Genomic DNA, 27,823 nt, shown 5'->3' with positions numbered 1-27,823 from the left:
AAATAAAAGCCATGTAATTCCTAATGTTTCTTTTTTTATCCTAGTAATTAGAAAGCATATAGCTAAGTTTTATATCCTGATGCCACAGGTTTCCCCAATCAAGGTTTTTTATTTAAATCCCTTCAATCTATGTTAATAGTTTTCTGTTATAATGAGCATGCACTTTCTTATGCGCTGTCTCAAATCCTCTTACGGTCACTAGACTGAATATAAGCAACTAAATATTGCATATTAGCAGTAAAGACAAAGTGCCATGAAGAAACAGAGAAAGATGGAATAAATTCTTTCTATAAGTCTGGAATGCAATTTTAGAGGTAGATATTTGCTAAAGAGGATAAGGGCTTGACACGCCAAGCAGCAGAAATATTAGTCAAGCCATGGGTGTAAAAGTGTATGGCATGTTTGCAGAATGATGAAGAACCCAGGGAGGCAAGAGAAAAAGCTGGAGACTGAGTCAGCACAGAATAGAGCCCCATTAACTTGATCCTGTAAGAAATTTGGCTTTTAATTTTAAGTGGGGCAGAATGGATCAGAGGGTGGAAACTGAAGCGAGAGAGACTTCCTAAGGAGGTCACTAGGATCTACACAAGTTAAGGTAACATACAGATGTCAGAAACCCACAACCAATGTTTCTTCTAGTATTCTCTATTCCATTCTGAAGAGCGGTCCAGTGGGTCAATGTATTGAGTGACAGAGAAAAAAGTCCTTTTAAAAGTCTAATTTTAACTTTTAGAATCCCAGGTTGTTCTACTGGTCTGAGACCACTCACCAACATCTACACTGCCAATCTTCCTCCACAATGGACCAAAGTGACCTTTCTAAGTATAAATCTGATTATGTCCCTCCAGTGTGGAAATCACCAGGGGACCTCCACGGACTACAGAATATAGAATAGTTTCAAATAAGATTATTAGCTATAAAAACCACAATTTATGAGTCATTTTCTAATCAAATTTTAGTGCCTCCAGGCTTCTTAGAATGCTGGCTAGATTTTACTTACTTATTTATTTATTTATTTATTTTGAGACAGGGTCTTGCTCTGCCACCCAAACTGGAGTGTAGTGGTACAATACCAACTCACTGCAGCCTGAACATCTCAGGCTCAAGCATCTTCCCACCTCAGCCTCCCAAGCAGCTGCTGGGACTAAAGGCGTGTGCCTGGCTGATTTTTAGTTTTTTTTTTTTTTCTTTTTAAAGAGACAGGGTCTCACTATGTTGCCAGGGCTGGTCTCCAACTCCCGCGCTCAAGCGATCCTACTGTCTCAGCCTCCTAAAGTGCTAGGATTACAGGTGTGAGTCACCACATCGGGCCACTAAATTCTTTCTTCCTTTTTACTTCCCAAATCTTGGCAAGGGATTGTCAATTTCATTTCCCAATATTCCTTTCAACAAAAATATTATTTAAGGAAATAAAAGAGAAACACTCTAACCATACAAGCAGAAAGCAAACAAGGCAAATCTCTAGCCTCATTAGTATATTTGCTCGGCTTAATAAAAACTCTAGGCAAAAAAATAATAAAAACAAAAAACCAACCAAACCACAAACCCACCAACAAAACCCCAACAAATAAACAGATTCATCAACTCTCAAAATAGCATTCTTCTTTCTTCCAAGAGATTTTCTGTACAACCCTGAAGAAATACCAGTATCAACATTAATAGGCAACTGTTGACTATCTATTTATCTTGGAAGATAAATTTTTCTAACTTTAAAAAAAGAGGGATCATTAGAAGGGAAAATAAAAGCCCATTTCCATTTTTTCCACACAAAATGTTGTTTAAATTTTAAAATGCATGTTCAATATGTTATGAGGACGAATCAAGGTATAAAAATAAGCACAGGCTACAGGTATAAGCACAACTATTTTAAAAAATTGTATATGCACGTGTATGTCACGTCACCCAAACTGTAAACACCCTTCAACACTCTCTAGCCATACCTACCTGTTCCCATTTCCTGCTAATCCTTCCTCCAAAATCTATCTCAAATTCACGTCATCGCCGCTCACCAAGATAAGACTACTTTAACAGCTACCTAAATGGTTTTCCCACTTCCACAGCAGTAGGTTCTCAATTTTTAGTGTATATGAACCACCACAGTTCCTGTTTGCAATGCAGATTCTACTGTGTGACCCCCAAAAGATTCTGATATATTGAGTCTGTACCGAGGAAGGAGAATCTGCATTTCCAACATGCATCCCAGGTTGTTCCACTGGTCTGAGACCACTCACCAGCATTTATCCCCTCTGTCGTCCTCCACAATGCATTAAGGTGACCTTTCTAAGTATAAATCTGATCATGTCCCTCCAGGGTGGAAATCACCGGTAGACCTCCATTGACTACAGAATACAGACCACAATTCTTTGTATTTCACAAAGGTTACTTAGTTGGCTCCAATCCACTACATATCCTTAGGAATGATTCTCAGTTTCCCTGGACTCCTTTCTCTCTTACACCTGGTATTGCTCCATTTGTCCCTGTCTCCCCTTCTAGGTTCTGGGCTCTTTCAGGTCAGAGACTCAGTTGCTTCCTCACACTGCACAGTGCCTGGCGTAAACAGTTTGAATAAAAAGATGATCTGTCAACAAGGCTTTCTTAGTGTGATGGCTAATTTTGTATCAACTTGACTGAGATACTGAGTGCCCAGCAATCTGGTTAAACATTACTCTGGGTGTATCAGTGAGGCTGTTTCTGGATGAAATTAGCATTTGAATCTATAAACTGAGTAAAGCAGTTTGCCCTCCCCATGTGGGCGGACCTCAGCCAATCCACTGAAAGCCTGAATAAAACTCTGACTAGATGAGGAAGATTTCATCCTCTGGCTGCTTCAAGCTGGGACACTGTACTTCTTCCGCCTTCAGAGCCCAACTAGTTAAGTAACCTTTATGAAATACAAACAATTGTGGACTGTATTCTGGACACAATGGAGGTCCACTGGTGATTTCCACACTGGAGGGACATGATCAGATTTATACTTCAGACTTACACCATGGGCTCTCGTGGGTCTCAAGCTTGCCAACTGTAGATTTTGGACTCCTCAGCCTCCATAATCATGACAGCCAATTCCTTACAATTAATTTCTTTATATATATACATATTTTGTCTCCTCTTGGTTCTGTTTCTCTGGAGAACCTTAATACACTACTGATGGAAGTAAAGGAAATAGAGTTTTCTTCCTTTTTTTTTTTTCCAATTCACTCAGTTGAGAGACTATAATAAGAATTCAACAGAACCAGAAAGATTAACTTTTCTGAATAAACTGTTTAAATAAATAGGAAGGGGAAGCTGAAATCTAAATTAGCTACATAAGTATGTATTTTATGTTTCTCACGCAGGCATTTCTGAAAGTTTATTTATGCCTTATAGTCTCATGGACTATAATTTATAGAACTCTACGTAATTCACAGAATTACAAAGTAGAAAGATTTAATAGAGATCTAGTCTAACCACTCTTAGAAACAGAGACACAGAAAAGTGTATCTCTTGGTAATTTATTTCTCAACTGTGTTTCTATATGCAAAGTACCACCCAGAGCAAAAAGAAATCACCAAACAATTCTACAGATAAAAGAAACCAGTGGTCAGATATGTTCCAGCTACTCATCAATACTAACGCTTGATCAAGTCTAGGCCTTTTAGCTGGGATCCTAAAACTGGTTTGTTTTCCTTACTTCCAACATACTCCCTCTTCCAAACCAAAATTTTTTCTTCATGGCTGAGCTTGGCACATGGACACCTTGACTCATCTTGACTCTTCAACAAATCTGCTGTGTCACTCCACTTCTTTTGTTGTTGTTATTTTTAGTAGAGATAAGGGTTTCCCCATGTTGGCCAGGCTGATCTCGAACTCCAGACCTCAAACAATCTACCTGCCTCAGCTCCCAAAGTGCTGGGATTACAGGCAGAAGCCACTGTGATCGGCCAACTTTTCAGAGCCTTGATATCCTGATTTTTAATGCCATGAGACTGCACAAAAAAATTTCTAAATTTTCTTTCAGACTCTCACCTCTTCCAGTTAAAACACGTTATAATTTTGTTCTACTTCCTTCCCTGAAGACTATAACACATAGTGCCTTTTTTCTTTCCCTGACTTACTATTAAAGCAAAATCCAGAATTGTACTGTTTTGGTGTTCCCCGCACAAAACAAGATATAACCGTCTGTATTCATTACTAGTGTTTTAACTGTGCTATCAGCCACGTTCTCCCTTCAACTAAACTGTGTACTCCAAAGAGGACAAAGGAACATCTGATCATATCCTAAACGTTTCACATATAGTTGTAAACTTTGTTACATATTATGTATACAATTTACAGTCATGTGCAGTCATATCAATGGATATCGTTTGGCTGTGTCCTACCTAAATCTCATCTTGAACTGTAGTTCCCGTAATCCTCACGTGTCATGGGAGGGACCCAGTTGGAGGTAATTGAATCATGGGGGCGGTTACCCTCATGTTGTTCTTGTGCTTGTGAGTAAGCTCTCATGAGATCAGATGGTTTTATAAGGTGCCTTTCCCCTTTTGCTCAGCACTTGTCCTTCTGGCGACCATGTGAAAAGGGACATGTTTGCTTCCCCTTCTCCCATGACTGTAGGTTTTCTGAGGCCTCCCCAGTCCTGCAAAACTGAGTTAAATTAAACCTCTTTCCTTTATAAATTACCCAGTCTCAGGCAGTTCTTTATAGCAGCATGAAAATGGACTAACACAGCCACAAACCCTTACGTTAACTTAAAAAGAAAAAAACCTGCCTACATTGAATGCTTTCTTGTTTTTGGTTTGTAGTCTCAAAAAATTTGATGTTTCCACTTCATACAAACTCCAGTGTTCTCAAAAGCTAAGTGACATATCAGACACATTTTCTTAATATGTTTAATAAGGTTCAACAACATATATCTGCTATCCATATTTTTCAACAAAATATGATTCAAGTGACAATCTTTCCCATTTGCTAGAGATGGCTTTATAAACAGCAAAGTTGAAAAAAAGACCATGCTCAGAACATACGAGGAAAAAAAACTTATATGCTAAAATATATTTGAAATTTTTAAAACTTAATCATCAAACAACGATTAAATCAAAGCAGCTCAATTCAGGTTGTGGCTGTAACATAATAAAGCTGATACCAGCCGGGCATGATGGCTCACGTCTGTAATCCCAGCACTTTGGGAGGCCGAGGCAGGCAGATCACCTGAGGTTGGGAGTTCAAGACCACCCTGACCAACAAGGAGAAACCCAGTCTCTACTAAAAATACAAAAATTAGCCAGGTGTGGTGGTGCATGCCTGTAATCCCAGCTACTCAGGAAGCTAAGGCAGGAGAATCACTTGAACCTGGGAGGCAGAGGTTGCAGTGAGCTGAGATTGTGCCATTGCACTCCAGGCTGGGCCACAAAAGCAAAACTCCATCTCAATAAATAAATAAATAAATAAGCTGATACCAAGATCAAACAATAAATACTATAAGCAAAATAACAAATAAAAATGTTTCTGTATAAAAGAGAAATTATAAAACTTTCATATTGTGCTTAAAGAGTGATGGTGAAAAAAATCATGCAGCATGTATTTAATTATCCCCCAAATCCAATTATGATTAATTAAATAATGCACCTACTCTTTATAAGTTCCTGTTTCAGGATCTTCTGTCATGACATCATGCAGGCCTTCCACTGAAATGTTTATAATCCCACAGAATTTATCTTGGATAACACTAGAATGAAAGAAAAGCAAAAAACAGGTTAACTGGAGTACTAGAACAGGTTTTTTTTCCCCTGAAATATCCTCTTGAACATGAAGAGAAATTCCAGTTCTGAAATACAAAAAAGAAATTTTCAAAATCTATTTTCTTATAACAAAAAGTTTATCTTTGCCTATAACATTACAAACTTCTTTTTCACTAATTAGTATGTTTAAATACTAGATGGAGAGATTCGATAGTAAAGGAATATTTTAATATTCTTGGATTTATAAGTCTTATGTTACTTTTATAACTACAAAGATAAAGACATTGAGTATTGACAAGTAAAAATTTCTGCTCTTCTAATGACACTGTGAAGAAGAAAGACATGCCATATCTGGAAGAAATATTTGTAAAACAAATATCTGGTAATGGACTTGAACCTAGGATGTAAAAATAACTCTGCAAACACATTAAGATGAAAAACAATTTCAATTTAAAAGAGGCATCAGGTGCTGTGGTGCAAGCCTGTAGTCCTAGCTACTTGGGAGGCTGAGGCAGGAGAATCTCTTGAGGCCAGGAGTTCAAGACTGCAGTGCACTATGATCACACTTAGGAACAGCCACTGCTTTCCAGCCTGGACAACAACAGAGAGACCTGTCTCTTAAAAGAAACAGAACAAAAATATTTTTTTAAAAAAGGCAAAAACGTGAACAGACATTTCACCAAAGAAGATATACAGATGGCATGTGAGCATCCTAAAAGGATGTTCAAAATCATTAGGCATTAGGCAAATTCGAATTAAATTGCAATGAAATCTTAAAAAAATTTGTAGTGTGTGTTTTTTAATTTTTATAGATTTAGGGGGTAAATCTATAAACGTGTAGATTTTATAGACTTTTATAAAGTCCAAGCAGGCAGTAACACAAACGAAATTTTCAATTAACTTTTCAAAACAGTTACGTAAGCTAAAATTGATGATGTAACACTTTTTCATAATAGCAATCACAAGACAGAAATTAATCACAACCTTAATCACCTTAGAATTTTCTCAGATCCAACCAGACCATAATTATGCTATTTATACATGGTACCTAATTAATAATTAAAGTCACTCTTGCATTATTATATTTTAAATACAGGAAGTTTAAGTCAAGTTAGGGTAATTTAAGAGACTAAACAAGTTTTTAGGCACTAAAACCCAGAACCAGATAAAATATTCCCTTAACTGTATTTATCTGCTTAGGTCATTCAACAGGGTTAAGCAAAGAACAATTTATCGAAATAGTCGAAGGAACAAACAAGCCCTGATTTATTAGTCTTACTCCAGAATTTCTACAACAGTAGAGTCTACAACAGTGGTAACATTAAAAGAATAGTTTTCCACTTTCCCTACCAGAGGAGGAAGAGCTGACAACTGGAACAGCTCCTGAGCAAGGAACGAACTTAGCTGAAAGCAGCTACAATTGGCAAGCAATAAAGACTGAGATGGTGGAGTGTCCCCACAGCTGCTAGTAGCTAGAGTCAAGACTGAAATCCAGAATCTTATACTGACCAAACCCAGAGGGCAGTGTTCCAGCTTGACTGGAGATGACTTCAACCTTACTGTGCTGAGAAACTGAAAAAGAGGGCTTCTATAGAGCCCACAGCTCATGTTTTGGAAGAAGTCATCTCTAGCTACTCTCAGTTTCTAGGCTTCCCAGGACTCCCGTCAGCCTACTGCAATGCAGCTTTCGACCCTACTACTCCACGGGCAGATGACATTCATTTTTGCAATCTAGGGGCCACACTTCAGTTTATCTCATGAGATATCTCTGCTGGGTGGACACCACTGGTCTCCCTTCCTGAAGACTCTGCTTCTTTGGCTTCTGTGAGCTTAGCCTCTTCTGGTCACTCTTGTTTCCTGGTATAAACTTCTCTGGGGGGCCCTTCAGCATCATTATTGCCCAGGGCAGTAAAAAGAACCACATAAGGGAGTATGATGGTTGGTGAGGAGCCAAGATCACTCCACATCAGAAGAGATGGTAGCAGCCTGAAATGGTTTGGTGGCCACGGGAATAAAGAGAAAGGGGTAGGTTTGACAGATGTTTAATGGGTAAACATCACAGGATTTGGCAACTAATTGGCTATAGAAGATAAATGGGAGGAAAGAGTCTAGGATGACTGTTGGGCTTCATCTTGGGTGGGTGACTTGACTAGGTTGGTGACTTTGCTCAATCCAACAGGGGATACAAAAAGAGCAAAGACATGAGAAGGAAGATGATGAAAGTGGTATTCCCAAAGAAGAGAGGGTGACCAACAGCACCAAAAGTCAAGTAATCAGATAAATCAGGTTCTAGCTGAGGAAGGGGAGTGACCATTCTTTCAAGAAGCTTGTCCAGGGACGGAACAATAGGGTAATAACCAGAGGGAGTGCAGGGTTGAAGGAGTGTTTTTGGCTGAGGGAAATAGACCAGCAGAGGCTGAGCAGCTGAAAGTGCAGGTGCCAAAGGGGTGGGTGAAGGAGCAGGATCCCAGAGATGGGATGAAGTGAGATCATAACAGAGGCAGGGCTGAACACAAAGGATATCTTCGTACAGGAGGCAGCAGGACACAGATGTACAGACTCCCTTGGAGGCTCACAGTGGGAAGCAGAAGTTCCTGCATTTTGAATTATCCTCCTTCTGTGAATTAGAAGGTGAGGTTATGTATTAGGGATGTGGATAAGCAGTTGGAGCCAAGTGGTCAATGTTTACAATAGAGGGTCTTGACCAAAGACAAAAAGATTGCTCAATGGCACTGAGGTCCAACTGCAGTTGAATGCCCTAGATTTGTAACAGCCTCAATCTGTACACTTCTATCATTTTTAGTTGCTATATTTTACTCCCCAAGCAGATACACACAGGGAGAAACTGAGTCAGGCAATTCAGGCTTGGAAGCTTGAAAAGCTAGTAGAGTTTGAGGATGAGGGGTTTAAAGAGCTGAGGGTATTAATGAGAAGTCTGAGTTGACCACAGGGCACCTCTTGGGTCAGGTAGAGGATAGGGTTAAAAGTGGAAAAAACAAACAAAAGAAAAACCCGTAACATCAAGTGCAAACATCAAGGTTTACGCCAGGCATGGCAGCTCATGACTGTAATTCCAGCACTTTGGGAGGCTGAGGTGGAAGAGTCACTCAAAGCCAGGAGTTCAAGACTAGTCTAGGCAACAAAGTGAGACCCCTGTCTCTACAAAAAAAGAAGAAAATTAGCTGGGGGCAGTAGTGCACGCCTGTAGTCCCAGCTATTCAGTCCCAGCTGAGATATGAAGATGATGGCTTGAGGCCAAGAGTTCAAGATTGCAGTGAACCATGATGGCCCCACTACACTCCAGCATGGGTGACAAAGCAAGACATTGTACATTAAAAAAAAAAAAAAAAAAAAAAAAAGTTTAGTGGTAGAGAGTAAAAAAACTGGAAAATGTGAAGTTACAGTAAGACAGGATATTAGAGTTTTGAGCATGATCACAAGGGAGGAATGTGTGGTTGAAGTGGAAGTGCATACAGATTTGAAAAACATCAAGGCCTTGTAAAGCCAACTGTAAGGCCGTGCTTGAAAACATTCAGGGTGGCAGAATCTAGGATGAAGACTGCAAAGCAGATTCGAGGCCTCGGTGACTCCTGCATAGTGACTGTGAAATTGCTAGAGAACACAAAGAGCTGGTGAAGTAACCAGATGGCAGGGGCCTTCTGAACCCTTCCAGACCTCATGAAAGTGGCAGAAAACTGTGGTCAGCATCAGAGCCTCAAATTGTGGCTCCACCAGTGACTAGCTACATGGTCTTGGGTAAGTCAATTTAACCTCTCTGTGCTTCACTTGCCTTATCAGTAACATGAAGGCATAATAGTACCCACAAGTAAAGTGCTTATAGCAAGGCCTGCCACATGTGCCAGAGCACTACTTAAATGTCAGCATCATCACCGTTTCTCATCTGAACAATGAGGGGGTTAACAGTCTCTAAATCTCTTACACTTTTTCATCTCAGTATCCTTTTACACTCTTACAAATTGTTGAAGATGCCAAAGAACCTTTTAAAAAATGTATTATATCTCAATATTTTTTATATTAGAAAACTGAGAAAATACTTTAAAAATACTTATTCACTTAAAAAATATAAAAATATAATAAGCCTATTACCTAGTTAAAAAAAAAAAAAAAGTTTTCCCCTGTAGATATTTCCCAGGATGTAGCCTGCAAATACTTTTGTCATTTAAATGGAAACATACATCCTTTCTACACAGTAATTCTCTGCATGGTCAAGGAAAAGTATATTAATAAATCTAGCTCCCCTGAAAAATACTGGCAAGAAAATAAGCTAAAAAACCACAGTTGAAATTCACTATCTTAAAGTGAAAGTTGACTTTTTTTTGCATTCCATAATGATCCTTACAAAGGCTTTTATATACTAAACCACTCCCCTGATTACCTGTTTTTTCTTTTCATTTTTTGAGTGCATACACACACACAGCAGCACCACCCTCCTCCAACAAAACCATTATCTTTAAGACTACAAGAAATAACTAAAATGATCTATATTTAATGGCATGAGAAAGAAGTGCCATCCTGTGTGATTTTGCTATAAAAAATAATGCCCAATGAAGACATACTAAGCTTCCACGGAAAGGAGATGATCAAGGACTGGTACAGAACTGTTTGGAAAAAAATTTAAAAAAATTCAGCTGAATAAAAGATTGAGTAGTTACTTAAAAAGTCACTTGACAGAATTTTTTTTTAAGTGATATAAAGAAATTTATCAGAGAATTGGTAATTATGGAGCTAGCACCATTGTAGATATTGGAAACTGATGAAAATAAAGCTATACAACACATAATTACAAGGTAATCATGAAGATACTTTTTTTTTTTTTTTTTTTTTTTTTTTTTTTTTTTTTGAGACTGAGTTTCACTCTTGTTGCCCAGGCTGGAGTGCAATGGTGTGATCTCAGCTCACCACAATCTCCATCTTCCGGGTTCAAATGATTCTCCTGCCTCAGCCTCCTAAGTAGCTGGGATTACAGGCATGTGCCACTACGCTCAGCTAATTTTGTATTTTTAGCAGAGATGGGGTTTCCTCATGTTGGTCAGGCTGTTCTCGAACTCCCGACCTCAGGTGATGAAGATATATTTTAAGAACAAATCAAAAAGGTCAACTCTGTTCATGTTACCGAAGTTATTTGAAAAGGTAATTGTAGCTTGGGATTAAATTCCTGGAAAAGTCTTGTATGCCACACAGCTCAGAACAAAATGAAGATAACATGCTCTGGAAAACAGTGTCACATGATCAAAGGGGAATTTTGACTGATAACGATGAAGACACCAATGTCAAAGTTTGCAAGAAGCATTTGAATAAAATTGTATCAAGAATAAAATAAAAAAATAGCACTGAAGCAAAATTTCACATTTAAAAATACATATGTGTGCCTGGGCGTGGCGGCTCACGCCTGTAATCCCAGCACTTTGGGAGGCCGAGGCGGGTGGATCACAAGGTCAAGAGATCGAGACCATCCTGGCTAACACGGTGAAACCCTGTCTCTACTAAAAATACAAAAAATTAGCCAGGTGTGGTGGCGGGCGCCTGTAGTCCCAGCTACTCGGGAGGCTGAGGCAGGAGAATGGCATGAACCCGGGAGGCGGAACTTGTAGTGAGCTGAGATCAAGCGAGCCACTGCACTCCAGCCTGGGTGACAGAGCAAGATTCCGTCTCAAAACAAAAACAAAAACAAAACAAAAATGTGTAATTAAATTAACAACTTCATATAAACACATAGTTACTATTTTGTTACAGTTTTATAATAAGGTATTACAGTTGACCAAAAAACTTTATGCTCAATGACCTTTCTCTAAGTTCTGGAACCCTAAGTACACCGGCATCTTTCTCATCCACTCGGCACTCTCACAATCATCTCAAAATTAAGAGATCCAATACCAAACTTATGAGTGTCTCCCCAACAAAAACAAGGAAACCAAAAACAAAACGGAAAATCAAAACCAGGCTCTCTTCCTGTTTTCCTTATCTGAGTAAAAAGCATCTCTATCAACCCAGTGACTCATGCTAGAAACCAGGGATTCAGTTTTGACCTTTCTTCTCATTTACCCTTCCAATGTACCCTTCCATTTACTCAATTCATCAACAAATTCTGTCAAATTTATCTCTGAAATTTTTCCTTGTTTCTACTCCTCTATATTCCTACTATTAACACTGTGCAACAAGCCAATCTGTCTCGAGTTTAGAGTTCAAACTACTGCCTACTTTCCCAAACGAGGAGACTTCCACTCTTGACTTCCTCTAATCCATTCTCTATACAGCACACTAGAATGCTTTTACAAAATCTAGTATCTTTTTCTTGCTTTAAAGCAAAAGTTAATACCTTTCAACACCTTTCCATTACGCTTAAAAATCCAAACCCTTAATCCTAGTTTACTCAGCCCTATATATGACCTGGTTTCTGCCCAGCTCTCTGACCTTATCTAGCCTCACATTGTTCTCCACCTTCATGGGCTCTCTTTGATTAATTAACACTTTCTAGTTTCCAGGCTTTCACAGGGGCTTTCCATCTGCTAGGAATTGTATAGCCTGGATTTACCTGGTCAGTAGCATTATAATAAGACTACAACTACAACAACAACACTGCAAGTATGGTCCTAATTCTATACGATGGTGTTTAAGGATGCTTTCATAGATGAGAAACAGGTAACTGAGGATAAGGGAGTTTTGAAAGCCAAAGCTTGAGGAAACTGCAGTACAACATAAAAACTTTTGCTCCTCAGAGCCTCAGACAAAAATATAAATGGTGTATTAACTTGTGTATCATAGAAAACATACGGAAAAAAGCAATAAGGTTGCCCAAAATCAAAGATACAAACTAACAACAGGCTAGGGTTTATGTGCATGTAGTGAAAACTCCACAGACATGGGAAGAAATGGAGACAAAAGGAAGACAACATATATATACACATATGTAAGGTCTCCATATTACTCAGGATAAGAAAACTACTTTCTACTAAATTAAAATGTCATCTATCACAAGATGTCTCGGAATTGAGTCAGAAGCAATGAAACAAGGCACATCTGGGCCAGCAGCAAGCATACTATACATTCTTCTCTCTCATACTGCTTTCTCCAACATTTCTCTTTTAACACACCAGGCATTAAAAGTGTGTAGCCACACAAGCTTACCAGCTTCGGCAAAGTGAGGACCACTGGTAGAGGGCACTTAAAAAGAAGAACAAAAAACTATGCTTCAGACAGTACAGCACTAGTATAGAAAAAAAAAAATGCCTATTACCTTGTTACTATTGCTTCCATAACCGTGAAATCATTAAGAAGGAGATAACAATTTGAGAAAATTGATTCATATCTCTCTCCACTAGCTTAAAAGGGTTCATAGGTAAGTCCAGTAAGAGAAAAGTCAAATATAAATTTTAATGAGAAATGAGAGGGTCTAGGTAAAGTCTAATGGTAAACAGAACAGCCAGTTTTGCTTCACATACCCCACTCTCCTTCCTCTTAAAGGAGTACATCATACTTTAAGTCCAAACGTATATTTTTCTAGTTCAGAGATCAATAACAGGACCAGTAAAGGAGTTTGACTTGTATAACAAAAAAGAATAGGTCTCAACAGGAAAGGTTCATGTAGGATCAACTTGGCAGGAAGGCCTAGCATTAAAACTGTTTGTCAGAAGCTTGGAAAAGGTTCCCTCAGCTTTCTTCTCCTACGCTTTTTTTTTTTTTTTTTTTAAACACCGCCTAAGAACAAATATTGGAGATTTTACTGTTATTTGTCGCTGTGCAGGTAAGCTAATTAAGTAAAAATGTCCTAATTACATGCTGGTCCTCCTTCACCTCAAAGCTTAAAACTTAAAATGTTTATATAATGCCTAGAGGTTCAAGAAATGTTCACGTGTGTTACATCTGAATGTTCTATTTATTGACCTCAGTGGTAGTTATACAGGTGTGTCTACTTCTGTATGTGATTTATTTATCAGTAAGTTTTAAAAAGTGTTTACAGGGAAAATATTTGACATGCATTAACACTGGTATGGGGGGATCTGGATAAACTCTACTACTACTTGGAGAACTCCTAAAAACAAAATACACAAAGCAATAGAAAAGATAACAAAAATCTGTCCAGTGGTTACTCAAAAGACCCAGAAAGCCATGAGGCAGAGTAGATCAACAAAGTAACCCTGGAACTTCATGTATGAGAAAGTACACGACGCCACTAACAGTAAAAGGTTTAGGGACAACAAAGAGGTATCCACAGATCCTCTTTCCCCACTACTTAAGTTCTACATAATGTCCTCACTCTCCCATAATGTCCACCCTTACCCTCCCGACCACTTGGCCTCTAGCTATCAAACACTGGCATCTCTCACTTCCAGAGGACCATGGAACATGTTAGTCTTCTTTATCACCCTTCCCCTCCTTCTCGTGTGACCTGCTATTCCCTTTTTTGTTTTGAGTTTTGCTCTGTCACCCGGGCTGGAGTGCAGTGGCATAATCATGGCTCACTGCAACCTCCTCCCGCTGGGCTCAAGCAATCCTCACACCTCAGCCTCCTAAGTAGCTAGGACTATGGGCACAGGTCACCACACCCAGATTTATTTTTTATTTTTATTTTTGGTATTTTTGGTAGAGATGAAGTTTCACCATATTGCCCAGGCTGGTCTCGAATTCCTGACCTCAAGTGATCCGCCTACCTCAGCCTTCCAAAAGTGCTGGGATCACTGGTGTGAACCGCCGTGCCCAGCCTCTCCTATCTCCTGATCACTACTACTGAAGTCCCTGTCCCAACACCACTGAAGCCCTCATCAATAGCTTGACACCAAATATATCTACTTCACTGACAGGAAGAGGTTGAGAGTAAGTTCTCAGTTTTACATCCCAGAAATGAGAGATACGTTTTTAAAATTCCACATTGGAATTATAAATTTAAAAGTCAAACACTTTTACAGTTTATAAATAAATATTATTGATTTCTAATATTTGCCATTTGTTATGAGGGAAAAACAAATTACTTTTGTTATGCCCTGAAACTTTAATCACAATTTGTAATACTCGATGGAAAAAATGGATTCTATTCTTCCTCAAACACAGTCACACTAAATTAGAGTGCTTTAATCAAGAACTTTTAATAAATGGTAGAGATAAGAACCTATAGTAAATGATAGAGAAATACAGAAATCTTAAGAAAGGTGAGCTTCCTTAGCTATATTAATTTAGAATATCATTTGGTTTTCACTTAGGGCTGCTCAAAATGTGAAACAATGAAATACAGAAATTGTACCCAAGAAAACTATTATGCCTGTAACACTTCAATTATACCTTAAATAAGTTTTTTCACTGCACAACTATCAAACAACAGTGAAATATGAGCTGGCTAATATTTTAAAAGGGAGTAGCTATTTACTCCAGCTCTCTTTTGATTAGTAAAAAAAGAATTTTTTTTAAAAGGAAATAGCTGGCAAAGACCGAAATGAACATTTAATGTGTAGAAGTATAGCTCCATATATAAATTGGTATTAATATAATTGGTTTTCCAGTTGAGTCTAAATCAATTAGAAGGTATATTTTCAAAAAGCAAAAATGTGGATAGATCTTCTGAACTGTCTTCTTTGAATTTAGGAATTTTAAGATAAAAATACTTTGTTATATAAATTTTTCTGAACTTCACATAGCCAGCTGTGTTGCTTGTGAACATCCTTAAGAGGGTATGGTTTAGTACTGTGGTACGGAACTGGGGCATGGAGAAATTTTCAGCTTACCTTATGTATTTATGCACTGTTTAAATTTTTTCCCAATGAACAAGTACTTTCAGTAATTAAAGAAAAAACATAATTGGATTTGTAGGAGTTGGGAGGATACAACAAAGAAAAAATACATTATTAAAAACGTCTCTTGAGGTGAACAAAAAGATAGCTCTTCCATAACAAAACAAATTACTTAAGAAAAATAACATTTATTTAAACATATTCACATTTTCTGCTGAAATTACAATCCCCGAAAAAGCATTCAGCTAAGCAGGGAAAAGCAAACCATTGTTGGAAAACTCTTTGGGGTTGGTGGGGCTTTATTTATGCAATTGCTAATAAATCTTAAAACTACTCTTCAGCTCCTCTCTGATTTTCTCTCAAATATATTAACGCAGTGGTTCTCAGTGTGTGGTCCCAGACCAACAGCATCAGCACACTTGTTAAACTGAAAATTCACAGGCTCTATTCCAGACCTACTGAATCAAGAACTCTGGCTTGGATATCCATATGCAGAAGAATGAAACTGGACTCCTATTTCTCACTGTATACAAAAATCAAGTCAAGATGGATTAAAGACTTAAAAATAATATCTAAAACTATAAAGCTACTACAACAAAACACAAGGAAAACACTTCTGGACATTGGTCTAGGCAAAGATTTTATAGCCAAGACCTCAAAAGCACAGGCAACAAAAACAAAAATAGACAACTAGGACTATATTAAGTGAAAAGGCTTCTGGATGGCAAAGGAAACAAGAGTGAACAGAAAATACACTGAATGGGAGAAAACATTTGCAAAATATTCATCTAATAAGACCCTAATATCCAGAATATACAAGGAGGTCAAATAACTCAACAGCAAACAAATAAACAAAAAATCCACAAAATAATCCCATTAAAAAGTGGGCAAAGGAACAGACATTTCTGAAAGGAAGACATACAAATGGCCCAGGGGTATATGAAAAATCTTCAACGTCACTAATCACTAATTGCATTTGAAATGAAAATGAAAACCACAATGAGATATCATCTTAGCACAATTAGAATGGCCAGTAATAAAAAGACAAAAAAAAAAAAAAAAAAAAAAAACAGATGCTGATGAAGATGCAGAGAAATGGGATCTCTTATATACTGTTGGTGGGAATGTAAATTAGTACAGTAACTATGTAAAATAGTACGGGAATTTCTCAAAAAACTAAAATTGTAACTATCATCTGACCCAGCAATCCCACTACTGGGCATTTATCCAAAGAAAAAGAAATCAGTATGGAGACATGCACTCCCATGTTTATTACAGCACTATTCACAATAGCAAACATCAGCAATCAACCTAAGTGCTCATCAATTGACAAATGGATAAAGAAAATTGTGGTACATGTACACAGTGGAATACTATCAGGCCATAAAAAAGAATGAAATACTGTCATTTGCAGCAACAAAGATAGAACTAGAGGTCATTATGTTAAGTGAAATAAGCCAGGTGCAAAAGGCAATTGTAACATATTCTTACTCATATGTGGGAGCTAAAAAAAGCTGATCTCATGGAGGTAGAGAACAGAATGATAGATACCAGAGGCTGGGAAGGTTGTGTGTGTGTGTCTGTGTGCAGGGAAGAAGATGAAAAGAGGTTGGTTAATGGGTACAAAAATACAGTCAGATAGAAGAAATAAGTTCTAATGTTCAACAGCAAAGTAGAATAGCTATAGTTAACAACAATATATTATATATTTCAAAACAGCTACAAAAGAGGCCTTGTAATGTTCCCAACACAAAGAAAAGATAAACAGTTGAGGTGATAGATACCCCCAACACCCTGAGACTTGATCATTACATATTCTATACATGTAACAATATCACACATACCACACAAATATGTACAAATATTATCAGTAACAATTTTTTAAAAAAGAAAAAACTTTGAGGGGGTAGAGGAAGGAGTCGGGGTAGCAAACTGTGTTTTTATAAGGCTACCAGGCGATTCTGAGTTTGATAACCACTGTATTTTGGTAGAATAACAGTATTGCATTTTATTATAATTATTTTCATTTCACAATATGAACTTGATAATTATAATTTGTTTTAAATACTCCCAGATAACATGTTCCAGGTTAATTTCATAAGGATTGTATTTTTTAGTAATTAAAAAAACAAATTTTGGGGAAAAGGAAGAAGAGACACAAACATGAAAGATACAATGCTTAAGAAAAAATTTTAAATACATATTTGTGGTTCAGGTCACTATTAACGAACCAATGGGCATGGTGCTTACTACAATCCCTAATATTCTGCAGAGGGCTATGCAAGTACAAATTTATGCTAATAAAGAAAAACATTACATTACTTCTATGACTTCAATTACCATCTATATTAAAGATTCTTAATCAAGGGCACTAACATCTCCTAGGGACTCTCTCAACTTCTACAAGGTCTCATTCTTCCCCACTTACCTTATCGCCCAAATGGTTATTGTTACTGTAAAGGGTGTATCATACACTTCCAGTGTACTGGATAGATGAAAGTTTAAGAATTATTGGCCTTGACTGTAAGACCTCACTTCTGAATTTCTGCATGCTATATATTTCCACTTGGAGATCTAATAAGAACCTCAGATTCAATCTGTCTAAAACTGAACTCATTATTTTGCCCCACTCCTTTTCATTCCTTAGCTTAGTGAATACAGCACAAAACTGCCTAAGCCAAAAACCTAACATCTTTGACTCCTCCCTCCCCTGCCACCCCTCAACCAATCGCCAAGGCAGTTCATTTTACTTTCAAAGTACCTCTTGATCCATCCATTCTTTTTGCCAGTATCCTGGCCCAGGCCTCTAGCATCTTTCCCCTGGATTAGTAACTCAGATTCCTACTCAACTAATTCTGGCTCCGGTTTTACTGTTCCTTCCAGAAAAAGGCAAATTTCTAAAGGGTAAATCTAATCATTTCACTCTATTGCTTAAAAATCCTTCAATGGCTCTCTGTTGCCCTCAAGTTGCATACAACTACAGAGCTTTCATCGCCTGATCTCTCTTTTGGGCTTTAAATCGCATACCATCATTCATGACACCAGCTATACTGAATTTTAGTTCCTGAAAAGCAGCATTTTTTCTTCTGTTAACCCCTCTGACGCGGTGTTACTCAGCTCTCTTCACTGGGCTAATTTCTAGTTATTCTTTATGATCCAGTTTTGATGTCGCTTCCTTCATACAGCCATCTCTCACCTCCACAAATGTTATATTCAACAAATGTTATACTCAACAGCATCTCTAAGTACAGTACTTATCATCGTACTGTGCAGTAACCATGTATCTCCTCCTCTAAATTTCAAGCTCCACCTAGAATAAGAACCATGTCTATTTTTTTCGTATTACAATCCTAGAACCACAGCAGCAATATAGTATAAAACTGAAAGCATGAGCTCGTCAGAGAGGCCTAAACAGTGTTACAAGCTGTGAGAATTTGGGAAAGTTACTTAAACTCTAAGTTTCCTCATCTGTAAAGTATAAATATACCACCTTTCAAGACTATTCACGGATTAAATGTGAAATGTGAAATATTTGGCACAGTGCTTGATACACAGAAATGTTAGCTATTATTACTTAATACAGTACATATCAAAGAAAATATGTGCTAAATGAATACACTGTTCACAAATTATTAAAAACATTTTAATAATGCTAACCTCATATAATTCATTATATTTCCATGTAAAGTATATAATTCTAACAGTAGTTTTCAGTTTAAATCATGTCCATGGCACTGAAGTTTCTTATAGACAATATTTAGTTGAGTTATAAAGCAGAATGTTCAAAAAGAATGACCTGTGCCTCATTTTCAGGAACAATTTGTTTATGAATTCGAATTTGCTCCAAGCCAGGACTTTCTAGAGAATTTGGGGAAGTGTTACAAATTGAGGCAGTTACATTATACCTTGCTGACTGATAAAAGCTGTAGTATTCAAGTCTATTTTCCCTTGAGTTTTCTGATGCCTTTAGTTTTTGTTTAAACTGAACAACTTTGTAGATCAAAAAAATGATTAAAACACAAGCTAAGATGAAAAAAGCTAGCAAAATGTCAAAAGCCTCATTCAACTTCTCAACTTCTTGTGTACAAATTAGAGATGCTTTCCCTGACATTGAAGCAGCATCAATCGGTACAGCACTGTTTTTTTCCAAGTTCAAGGTAACAGAAGTAGTCAGCTGTATTTGTACAGGTAACACTGCTGTAGTCTCTAATGGATTACCAAAGGCATTCTCTTGAAAAAATCTACCAGCAGGTGAAGTAGTAATTTGTTCCCAGAAAGTAATGTTCTCAGTCTCAGTATTTTCCAGAGGATTGCCATTTGTGGTTACTTTATGCCAGGCCACCATTAGCGCAGTAGTCTTGTGACGAATATCAGGAGATTTTACAACAGCCCAAGTTCTGGATACATTTATTGAAGACGTAACACAATTTGTAATGTTAATATAACGTAATGCTCTGCCACGCATGGATGGGGGATTCTGACAATAGATGTTTAGAGTAATGGCTGAAGATGCTAGCCAGTCTTGAAGGCCCAAAAGTTGGCAGTTACATTCCCAAGGATTAGAATTTGCCTGAAGATGAATCAGTGAAGACAATGGCTTAAGGACCCTTGGATGCAAGTCTGTAAGATTATTAAATGACAGATTAAGGATCTTCAAAGATGCTCCCATATTTTCAAATGTATCATTATCAATGCTAATTATTCTGTTTCTATCTAACTTAAGGTAAATTAAATTCTTTAACAAACTAAATGTGTCAGAATTTAAATTCTCTAAATCATTATGACTTAAGATCAAATGTTTAAGATTATTAATTCCACTAAACCCATCCCTAGTAACATTTCTAATTCTTGAATTTTTCAGCAGGAGGTATTCCAAATTGACAAGTCCTTTAAATGCAAAGGGCTGTATTGCTTCAATAGGATTATGAGACAAAGAAAGTCTTCTAAGACTTTTAAGTACTTCAAAGGCATTAGATGGTACTTTTGTTAAATTATTACTTTCTAAATACAAACAAGCAAGGTTTTCAAGATGTTGAAAGGCTGATTCTGATATCCTCAAAATGTTATTGTTTGATAAGTCAAGTATCCGAAGAGTAACCATACCAACAAAGGTACCACTTCCAAGGACAGTGAGGCGATTCCTTTGTAGATTTAAGTACTGAACTGAAACTAGATCATTAAATACTCCTCTTGGAACAAAAGATACCTGATTAGACTGTAAATATAAATTACGAAGATTTAAAAGTCCCTTAAATATTCCAGGATCTAAGCGTTTTATGAAATTATTATTTAGAAATAGAAAATATAGACGCCTCAATTGAACAAAGGCTTTTGGATATACATACAGAATGTTAGAATTATCCAAATACAATGCTACAAGAGAATGAAGTCCTGTTAATTCACTTTCATTTATATAAGATATATTATTCCCAGTCAGATACAGAAAAACTGTACTTTCAGGAAAATTCTTAGGAATACTCGAAAGGCCTAAGTTACGGCAGTTAATTTGTCTCCCAGTGCAGAGCTGACAAACAGACGAACATCCAAGTATTTCCTTGTGGAGTAATAATAAAAGATAACAGGTAACAACCAGAAACAGTCGTAGGCAAGGCAGAGAAAACTGTAATCCACACATATCCCTGTTCTTGGTTTTTCTGTTCAGATCAGAATTGGCTACAAAAAGAGAAGGTAAAGCTTTAAATCATCAAAACTTCATCACATGAATGTGTTTTTTTTTTTATAATACTATAACTTCTGTATTCTATTTTAATTAGGATCAGCCAATAATACTATCATAAATCATACCATGGTAATAGCATAAAATAATGAGTATGGAATACTTTCTAGAATTATTAACATGATCAGGCCATTAACCCATTACTTGACAAAACAGTTCAGATTAATGAAACATTTGCTAACTTAAAAATTACAAATGATTACAACATAGGTGACAAATGAGGTAGGAATGAGAATCTTTGAATTTAATATGTCCCTTTAACAACATAAAGTCTAATATCAAATAACATTATAATTTATGAAAATACAAATTCACTACAGAACAATTAAACTCTACATTAGTTTTTCACAAAACTATTTTTCATGTCAACTAAAAGTTCATATTTAAGTAAATAATCTTACCAAGAAAAGGAAATTCGCATTATTAACACTCAGCTGATTCAGTAAAGGTTTTCTTTTTAAATCTGAAGAACGACATTTCTAAACTCCATTTTGTTCTGTGGCATTGCTGACCTCCACCCCACCACTTTTTTTTTTTTAAGTCACCGTTTGCTCAGGAAACACCACTCTTCACATTGGTTCCTTTACAGTCAATGTGTAAAACAGAGGTTGCCATGGATACAGGAAGCTAAGAGACAGGAAGTAATTTTATCTGTGTTTCAAAAGTATTGCTGAACGGAAATCTCAGGAACTTATTTTTTCAGAATGCAGTTAGAGTTTTCCTAATATACACATCAAAATATCTCCCATAATGTAAAATAATAGTTTTTAAAGGATACTTGAAAACGTTAGTTATTCAGAATCCAAATATCTATCAACAGACTCTAGCTATCAACAACATAGCTACTGAATGGAAAAGGCTAGTTGAAATAAGATGTATATAGAGTAATACAATTTTTTGTAAACTTTTTAATGAACAAAATATTTATGTTGTTTTAAATACACATTGAAGACTTCAACTTTATGCTTTATTCCTTTAATGAAAATAGGGGAAAAATTTAGAATGAACATAAATGTTTTTATATCATCCTCCAGTGCTCTTTTCAAAATTTTCAGAATATTTTTGGTTGCAAAAAATACTGAGTACTATTTAATATGTTAAGGTACTAATTGGTAGTAAGGTACTAATTACTAATAAGGCACTAATTGGTAGAGTTGGATTATAAGATGGTAAGAAGCTGCATACCAAATTACTGACATAGGTTATCTTTGCAAGAAAAGTTGGGGAAAGTAAAAGAGGCGATGTTTTGCCCTATATATATCTGTATTAGTTTGAATCTTTTAGAATGAAAATTGAGAATTTTTAAATCTAAATTTTTCAGGAATTTAAAGAATCAGATATAAATTGTTTATATTATATATTGTTCAGTCATTAACTTTCTTTCATTAACTAACTTTAAGCTAGTTGCTTAAGCTTTCTAATTCTGACTTTTATTAATATTACTAATACCCTGATAATAGTCCTAAAATATCAAGTTATGTAATTGTATACAACTCTCCTTTGTTATTAAAGCAGTTTCATTTCACATCAAGACAACAATTACTTTAGATAATAATATGAATTATGTCCATATTAGATACCTGAAATAATACCTAGCATTATCTTTCCATGACGAAAAATTCAGCAATGCATGCTGGATAGCAGATCTTTATCAAAATGATTTATGATTCTTATACCTATCCTTTATGGCTGGCTATTGTTATTGCGATCTTATGCATTAAAAATGGAAAACAAAACAACTGACAGAAATGACATGAACTTGAGGTAGGAGTTAGGTTTCTCAGGTCCATTTTGTTTAGTACTTCCAATAACACACAAGTGATATGAGGCTTGTCCCATGGATTTTTCAACTGCATCATACAACTTAAAGAATTAGGAAAAATTCAGAACAAGGGTCCTTTGAAATCAAAATAAAATTAAAGAGAAAAAACCCACAAAGTAATATAACCAGAGTATGAATTAATTTTGTTCTCTACGCCAAAAAATATCCAAAGCAGCTGCAATACTTATTAGGATGCAAAGGTAGAATTTTTAGGAAATTGTATTAAGGAAAAATGACAAAATAAAATCTCACTTCTCACATTCTAAAAACTGAAGGAAACTAAACTGACTGCAACAAAACAATTAAATATAAATAGTACACTGTAACTCTCAGGTTGAATGCTTAAAAAAAAAAAATTCAATCTCCAGCAAAACAAAGTTTAGTCTTTCTGTTCCCTTAGGAGTTGTTGTTCTTAGAGACAACTGATCAACAACGATTCCTCATTACCCTTTTCTGATTACTAATGTTCATTACAACTATTACTGAACACTATGCTCAGCCTCTTAAATTAGCTTTCTATTTCTTCCCAGAAAATTGACTCATTGAGGTGTTTTCTGCAGGGGCCATTGAAAATAATATGCTAAGAATAGATAAGGCTCAAGGACAGTATCTCTAGCTAGTTGCACTTTCAATGAACTCCAGTAGTCAAGGACAGTATCTCTAGTTGAACTTTTAATGAACTCTAGTAGGTGCCAAGAAGGCAGACAAAATAAGAAAGAACTTAGAGACAAGGAACTAAGCAGAAGGTTATATCTGGGTGCAGAAAGTTTGTTTTGCATTGTGTTATTTTTGCTGATGTGGGATTTATGGGGTATATAAATAAAGTGAGGCGGAGGCTCTAGGCGCAGCCGCCATGTTCTCTGTTTGTCTTTGTCTCTTGTGTCTGTTCATTCTCCACCACCCCCGGCACGGTCCCCAATATTTTCCTCTCATTCTTACTGCTGAAACCTTCTTTTACACTCCCTTTGTCTCCAGATCATCTCATGCTTCTGGTATCAATACACAACTATTCTCTTTTCCATTCAGATTCTGTCCATACTAAAACAAGAATGTATAAATAACAGAGTAACTGTTCCATTAGCATCTTTTAAATAGACATCATCTGTATGTATGCATGTATTCTTTTGAGACACAGTCTTGCTCTGTCGACTAGGCTAGAGAGCAACAATGTGAACACAGCTCACCACAGCATCGACCTCCCAGTCTCAAGTGATCCTCTTCCCTCAGCCTCCTGAGAAGGTAGGATTGCAGGTGCTTGCCACCATGCCTGGCATTTTTCTTATTTTTGTAGAGACAGGGTCTTGCCATTTTGCTCAGGCTGGTCTTGAACTAATAGGCTCAAGTAATCCTCCCACCTTGGCCTCCCAAAGTGCTGGGATTATAGGTGTGAGCCACTGTGCCCAGCCTATATGTATTTAGACATATAGCATCTATATATAAACCAATCAAGATTGGTTTACATATAAAGAACGGCTTATAATAACAGCAGTTACTGATTTTATGGACTTTAAAAGTTACTGATAGACCTAAAATCAAGAGAATGAAAATGTGAGATGGGATTTGCAATTAAAAAATAATCCAGCTCTTTCTGCCATCATGAAGCCTGTCGAGGCCTGCTTGGAACATGACTTCCAAAAGGCAAATATTTCTGGAAGGCTGTCATCCAAAGTCATTTTTGCTGCTACAGGCAAGGTCTCTGAAACCAAAGGGAGTACACAGATCTTCTTAAAATTGAAGGTGTTTATGCCCAAGATGAAACTGAATTCTATTTGGGCAATAAATGTGCTTACGTATACAAAGCAGAGAACACAGTGACTCCTGGCAGCAAACCAAACAAAACCAGAGTATTCTACAGAAAGGTAACTTGGGCCCAAGGAAACACTGGCATGGTTTTTGCCAAATTCCAAAGCGATCCTTCTGCTAAGGCCATTGGACATAGATGCTGTAACCCCTTAAGGATTTAAACTAATGAAAAGTAAATAAAGTGGACTGTGCTCTTAGAAAAAAAAAATTAGCAAACAATTTGAAAATTATTTTGCTCAATGTAGGAGATAAATTCTAATGAGGGGCAGTACATCTCAATATAGACCTCTTATCAGTTGCAGAAAAAAAAAACATAATAACTATATACAATGGAGAAATCAGGTAACACCTTGATCAGCATTAACATTATCAGTGAGAAACAGATGAGCACCATGTGACTTTGCCTGTGATAGTCCAAGAGGGACACATCACTTATGCAATATTCTAATGGGAGATGCACACATAAATCGAACCATAAGAAAATATCAAACCACAAATGAGGAACATTCTATTCTGTTGGGGGAGTTGGAGAGAGGATGGATGGGAGATAAAAACAGAGAGGCAATTGGAAAGATGGAGAGAGATTATAAGGAGTGGATTATTTAAAAATTTTATAAGAGAAAAACAAAAGACTGAAGAAATTACATGACAGAGTAAAAGAGACTACAAAAACACAAGAGCTAAAGCAATAACTGGTCCTAGACTGTAAGTACTGAGAAGTAAAAGACCATGACAAATGCAACTTACACAGAAATGGTTCAGAATATAAAACACCTATCTAGTTATCTGACAGAAAATGTGTATCACGCAACAAATTGGGACAAAAGTTAACAATAGGTGATTCTGGGTAAAGGTCATATGTGTGTTCTTTACTGTTCTTGCAGTGTTTTTCTAAGTTTGAAATAATTTCCAAATGAAAATATCATGACATTAGCTATGATATTCATGTAAAATTTGTCCATGCACATTACTGCCAAGATATGTCACCATTTCTAAGTTTCTAATGTATGCTTTAAAATAAAAACAGAAACAAATATTGTGCTCCTATAACATGGCAAAACTATGAATATCTCTATTTGCTCAATTGTCAACAAGAAAAGTAAGAAATTTTTAACTGCAAATCTGTGAGAATAAAAAATAAACTTTATGTACTTTATGCATGAGAAGCATAAAATTTCAACTATGCCTGTGACTACAAGGGTTTAAAAGCAAACTGATACTTCCTAAGGATGTACTGTCACTGGGACACTTTCAAGGAACATTATTAATCATCCCTTCAGCATGACTTTGGAAGAACATTTTTAACTTCTTGATATCTGTTCTGTTACCCAGTCATCTTGAGAAGCAATATTCTATTTCTATGGACAATTTTAGGTACCATTCTCATTGCCGCTATATGATGATCAATTTGTTTGTTGTATATTGGCATAGTTTTACACTGCAAAGCACAGAAAGCAGAACTATTAAACAGAAGGGCTGTTCCAACTTAGAAAAAGCTAGCAGAGATGTATTAGAATTCAAAATATCTCCTCTTTCCCCTAGTTCCACCTGAAACCTTTGGAACACTAATCTCTCCTCTGACCCTATCCATCACCTTCTGCGTTTTGCTGAAAGACTAATCTCAGCAGATTATACTTCAGATCTGGGCTATATTAGAATTTCTCTTTCCTGTAAATTCCTTCCATTTTGATGGTTCTTATTTTATGTTTATAATACAATTTCTAGTTTATCATAATCCCTAAAATCCCCATAGTTTTAAACACACACACACACACACACACCCCGGAAGAAGAGAGGAGGGAGTAATTAGCCTAACAGATGATTTAATAAGGCCATGAGAGAGCTAAGTCTCTTCCAATAACTATATAATAACCTTTGTGAAATTATTTTCTTGCCTCAATAGACAATATTATAAAATGGATGAAGTTACATGAATGAAGACTGTATTGAATACAGAAACTAGCATATGGAGTTAAAAGCACAGATTTGGGAGTTACAGTTTGTATTCTGAGGATAATACATGACAAACAGCTACAGTTAGAAAGAAGTCCTACAATAAAATGGGCTGCCTTAAGGAGCAGGGACTTTTTATTAGCCAAGTATCCAAACAGAAGCTGAATGAACATCCCCATCAGAGATGCTATAGAAGGAAAGTTTATTACCAAATAATGATTAACCTAAATAACCCCTACGGGAACTTTCAATGTTAAGCCACCAGTGCTGAAGACCACCCAATACGGCTGTGAGGTATATATATAACTACTGCAGGGGCATCAAGGCTCCACACAATACTATCTATGTCAGGCATGAGACTAGTCAAATTGACAACTGTGTGAAAAATAATTCCAGAATCATGCCTGTTTTGGTAATTGGAATATGGTTAACTGCTTCTTAGTATCCAAACTGCTAACCTTTTCACAGCTGGCCTTTCAAGCATCTTATAGCTTGGATTTGACAGACCCTCTACCATTTAATCTCCATTATTTTGACCTGCTAAAGAAGCATCAGCAGCTCTTTCTCACTCCAATAACCAACGCTCATAATTCATCGATCTGCTCACAGATCAAACATATTTCTACTATGTAGTATAATACGGCTACTCAGTAATTCAGAAAAATTCCCTATATAAAATCTAACTCACAACTTTAAAAAGGAGTACACAGTCAGAAAGGTTAGTGAAGCAGAGAAATTAGGATAAACGGAATATAGGATTAACTCCTTTTGCTACTGCTGGATCAGATCTATTTATTGATAGAGTGCTTCTATGATCCAGAGTGTGTTCTCAACATTTTTCAAGTATTATCTCTTTTTAATTCTCACAGGAGCCCTATAAGGTAGGTACTCTGATTGGAGTACCTCATACAATGGATAAAAAAATGAGACATAGAGAAATTAAGAGTAAAGCTTTAAAGTAGCCGGGCGTAGTGGCAGGCACCTGTAGTCCCAGCTACTCGGGAGGCTGAGGCAGGAGAATGGCGTGAACCCGGGAGGCAGAGCTTGCAAT

General features: G+C 36.6%; 2 protein-coding genes across 3 annotated transcripts in view; both read right to left on the bottom strand.

Moving 5' to 3' along the window:
* The window catches only part of IPO11 (importin 11), a 234,481-nt gene that overhangs the window by 37,239 nt on the left and 169,419 nt on the right, over nucleotides 1-27,823 (bottom strand). For both annotated transcript variants that reach the window (XM_010385211.2, XM_030926735.1), the window contains exon 28: nucleotides 5,609-5,704. In XM_010385211.2, coding sequence (XP_010383513.1) covers nucleotides 5,609-5,704 — 96 coding nt within the window. The remainder of the gene's footprint in view (nucleotides 1-5,608; nucleotides 5,705-27,823) is intronic.
* LRRC70 (leucine rich repeat containing 70) lies at nucleotides 19,087-22,015 on the bottom strand. The gene is made up of 2 exons (XM_010385206.2): nucleotides 21,596-22,015; nucleotides 19,087-21,130 (listed from the first exon to the last, which is right to left on the bottom strand). The coding sequence occupies exon 2, from the start codon at nucleotides 21,090-21,092 to the stop codon at nucleotides 19,224-19,226; it is 1,869 nt and encodes a 622-aa protein (XP_010383508.1). The 5' UTR covers nucleotides 21,093-21,130; nucleotides 21,596-22,015; the 3' UTR covers nucleotides 19,087-19,223.

Source organism: Rhinopithecus roxellana, chromosome 3 (assembly GCF_007565055.1).
Source record: "Rhinopithecus roxellana isolate Shanxi Qingling chromosome 3, ASM756505v1, whole genome shotgun sequence".
Lineage (NCBI taxonomy): Eukaryota > Metazoa > Chordata > Mammalia > Primates > Cercopithecidae > Rhinopithecus > Rhinopithecus roxellana.
The sequence above is the reverse complement of the archived record's forward strand: the minus strand, read 5'-3'. Positions and strand labels throughout refer to the sequence as shown.

Coding starts and splice junctions, on each gene's coding strand:
- LRRC70 (XM_010385206.2), bottom strand. CDS start 21,092: ATGTGTGGATTACAGTTTTCTCTGCCTTGCCTACGACTGTTTCTGGTT.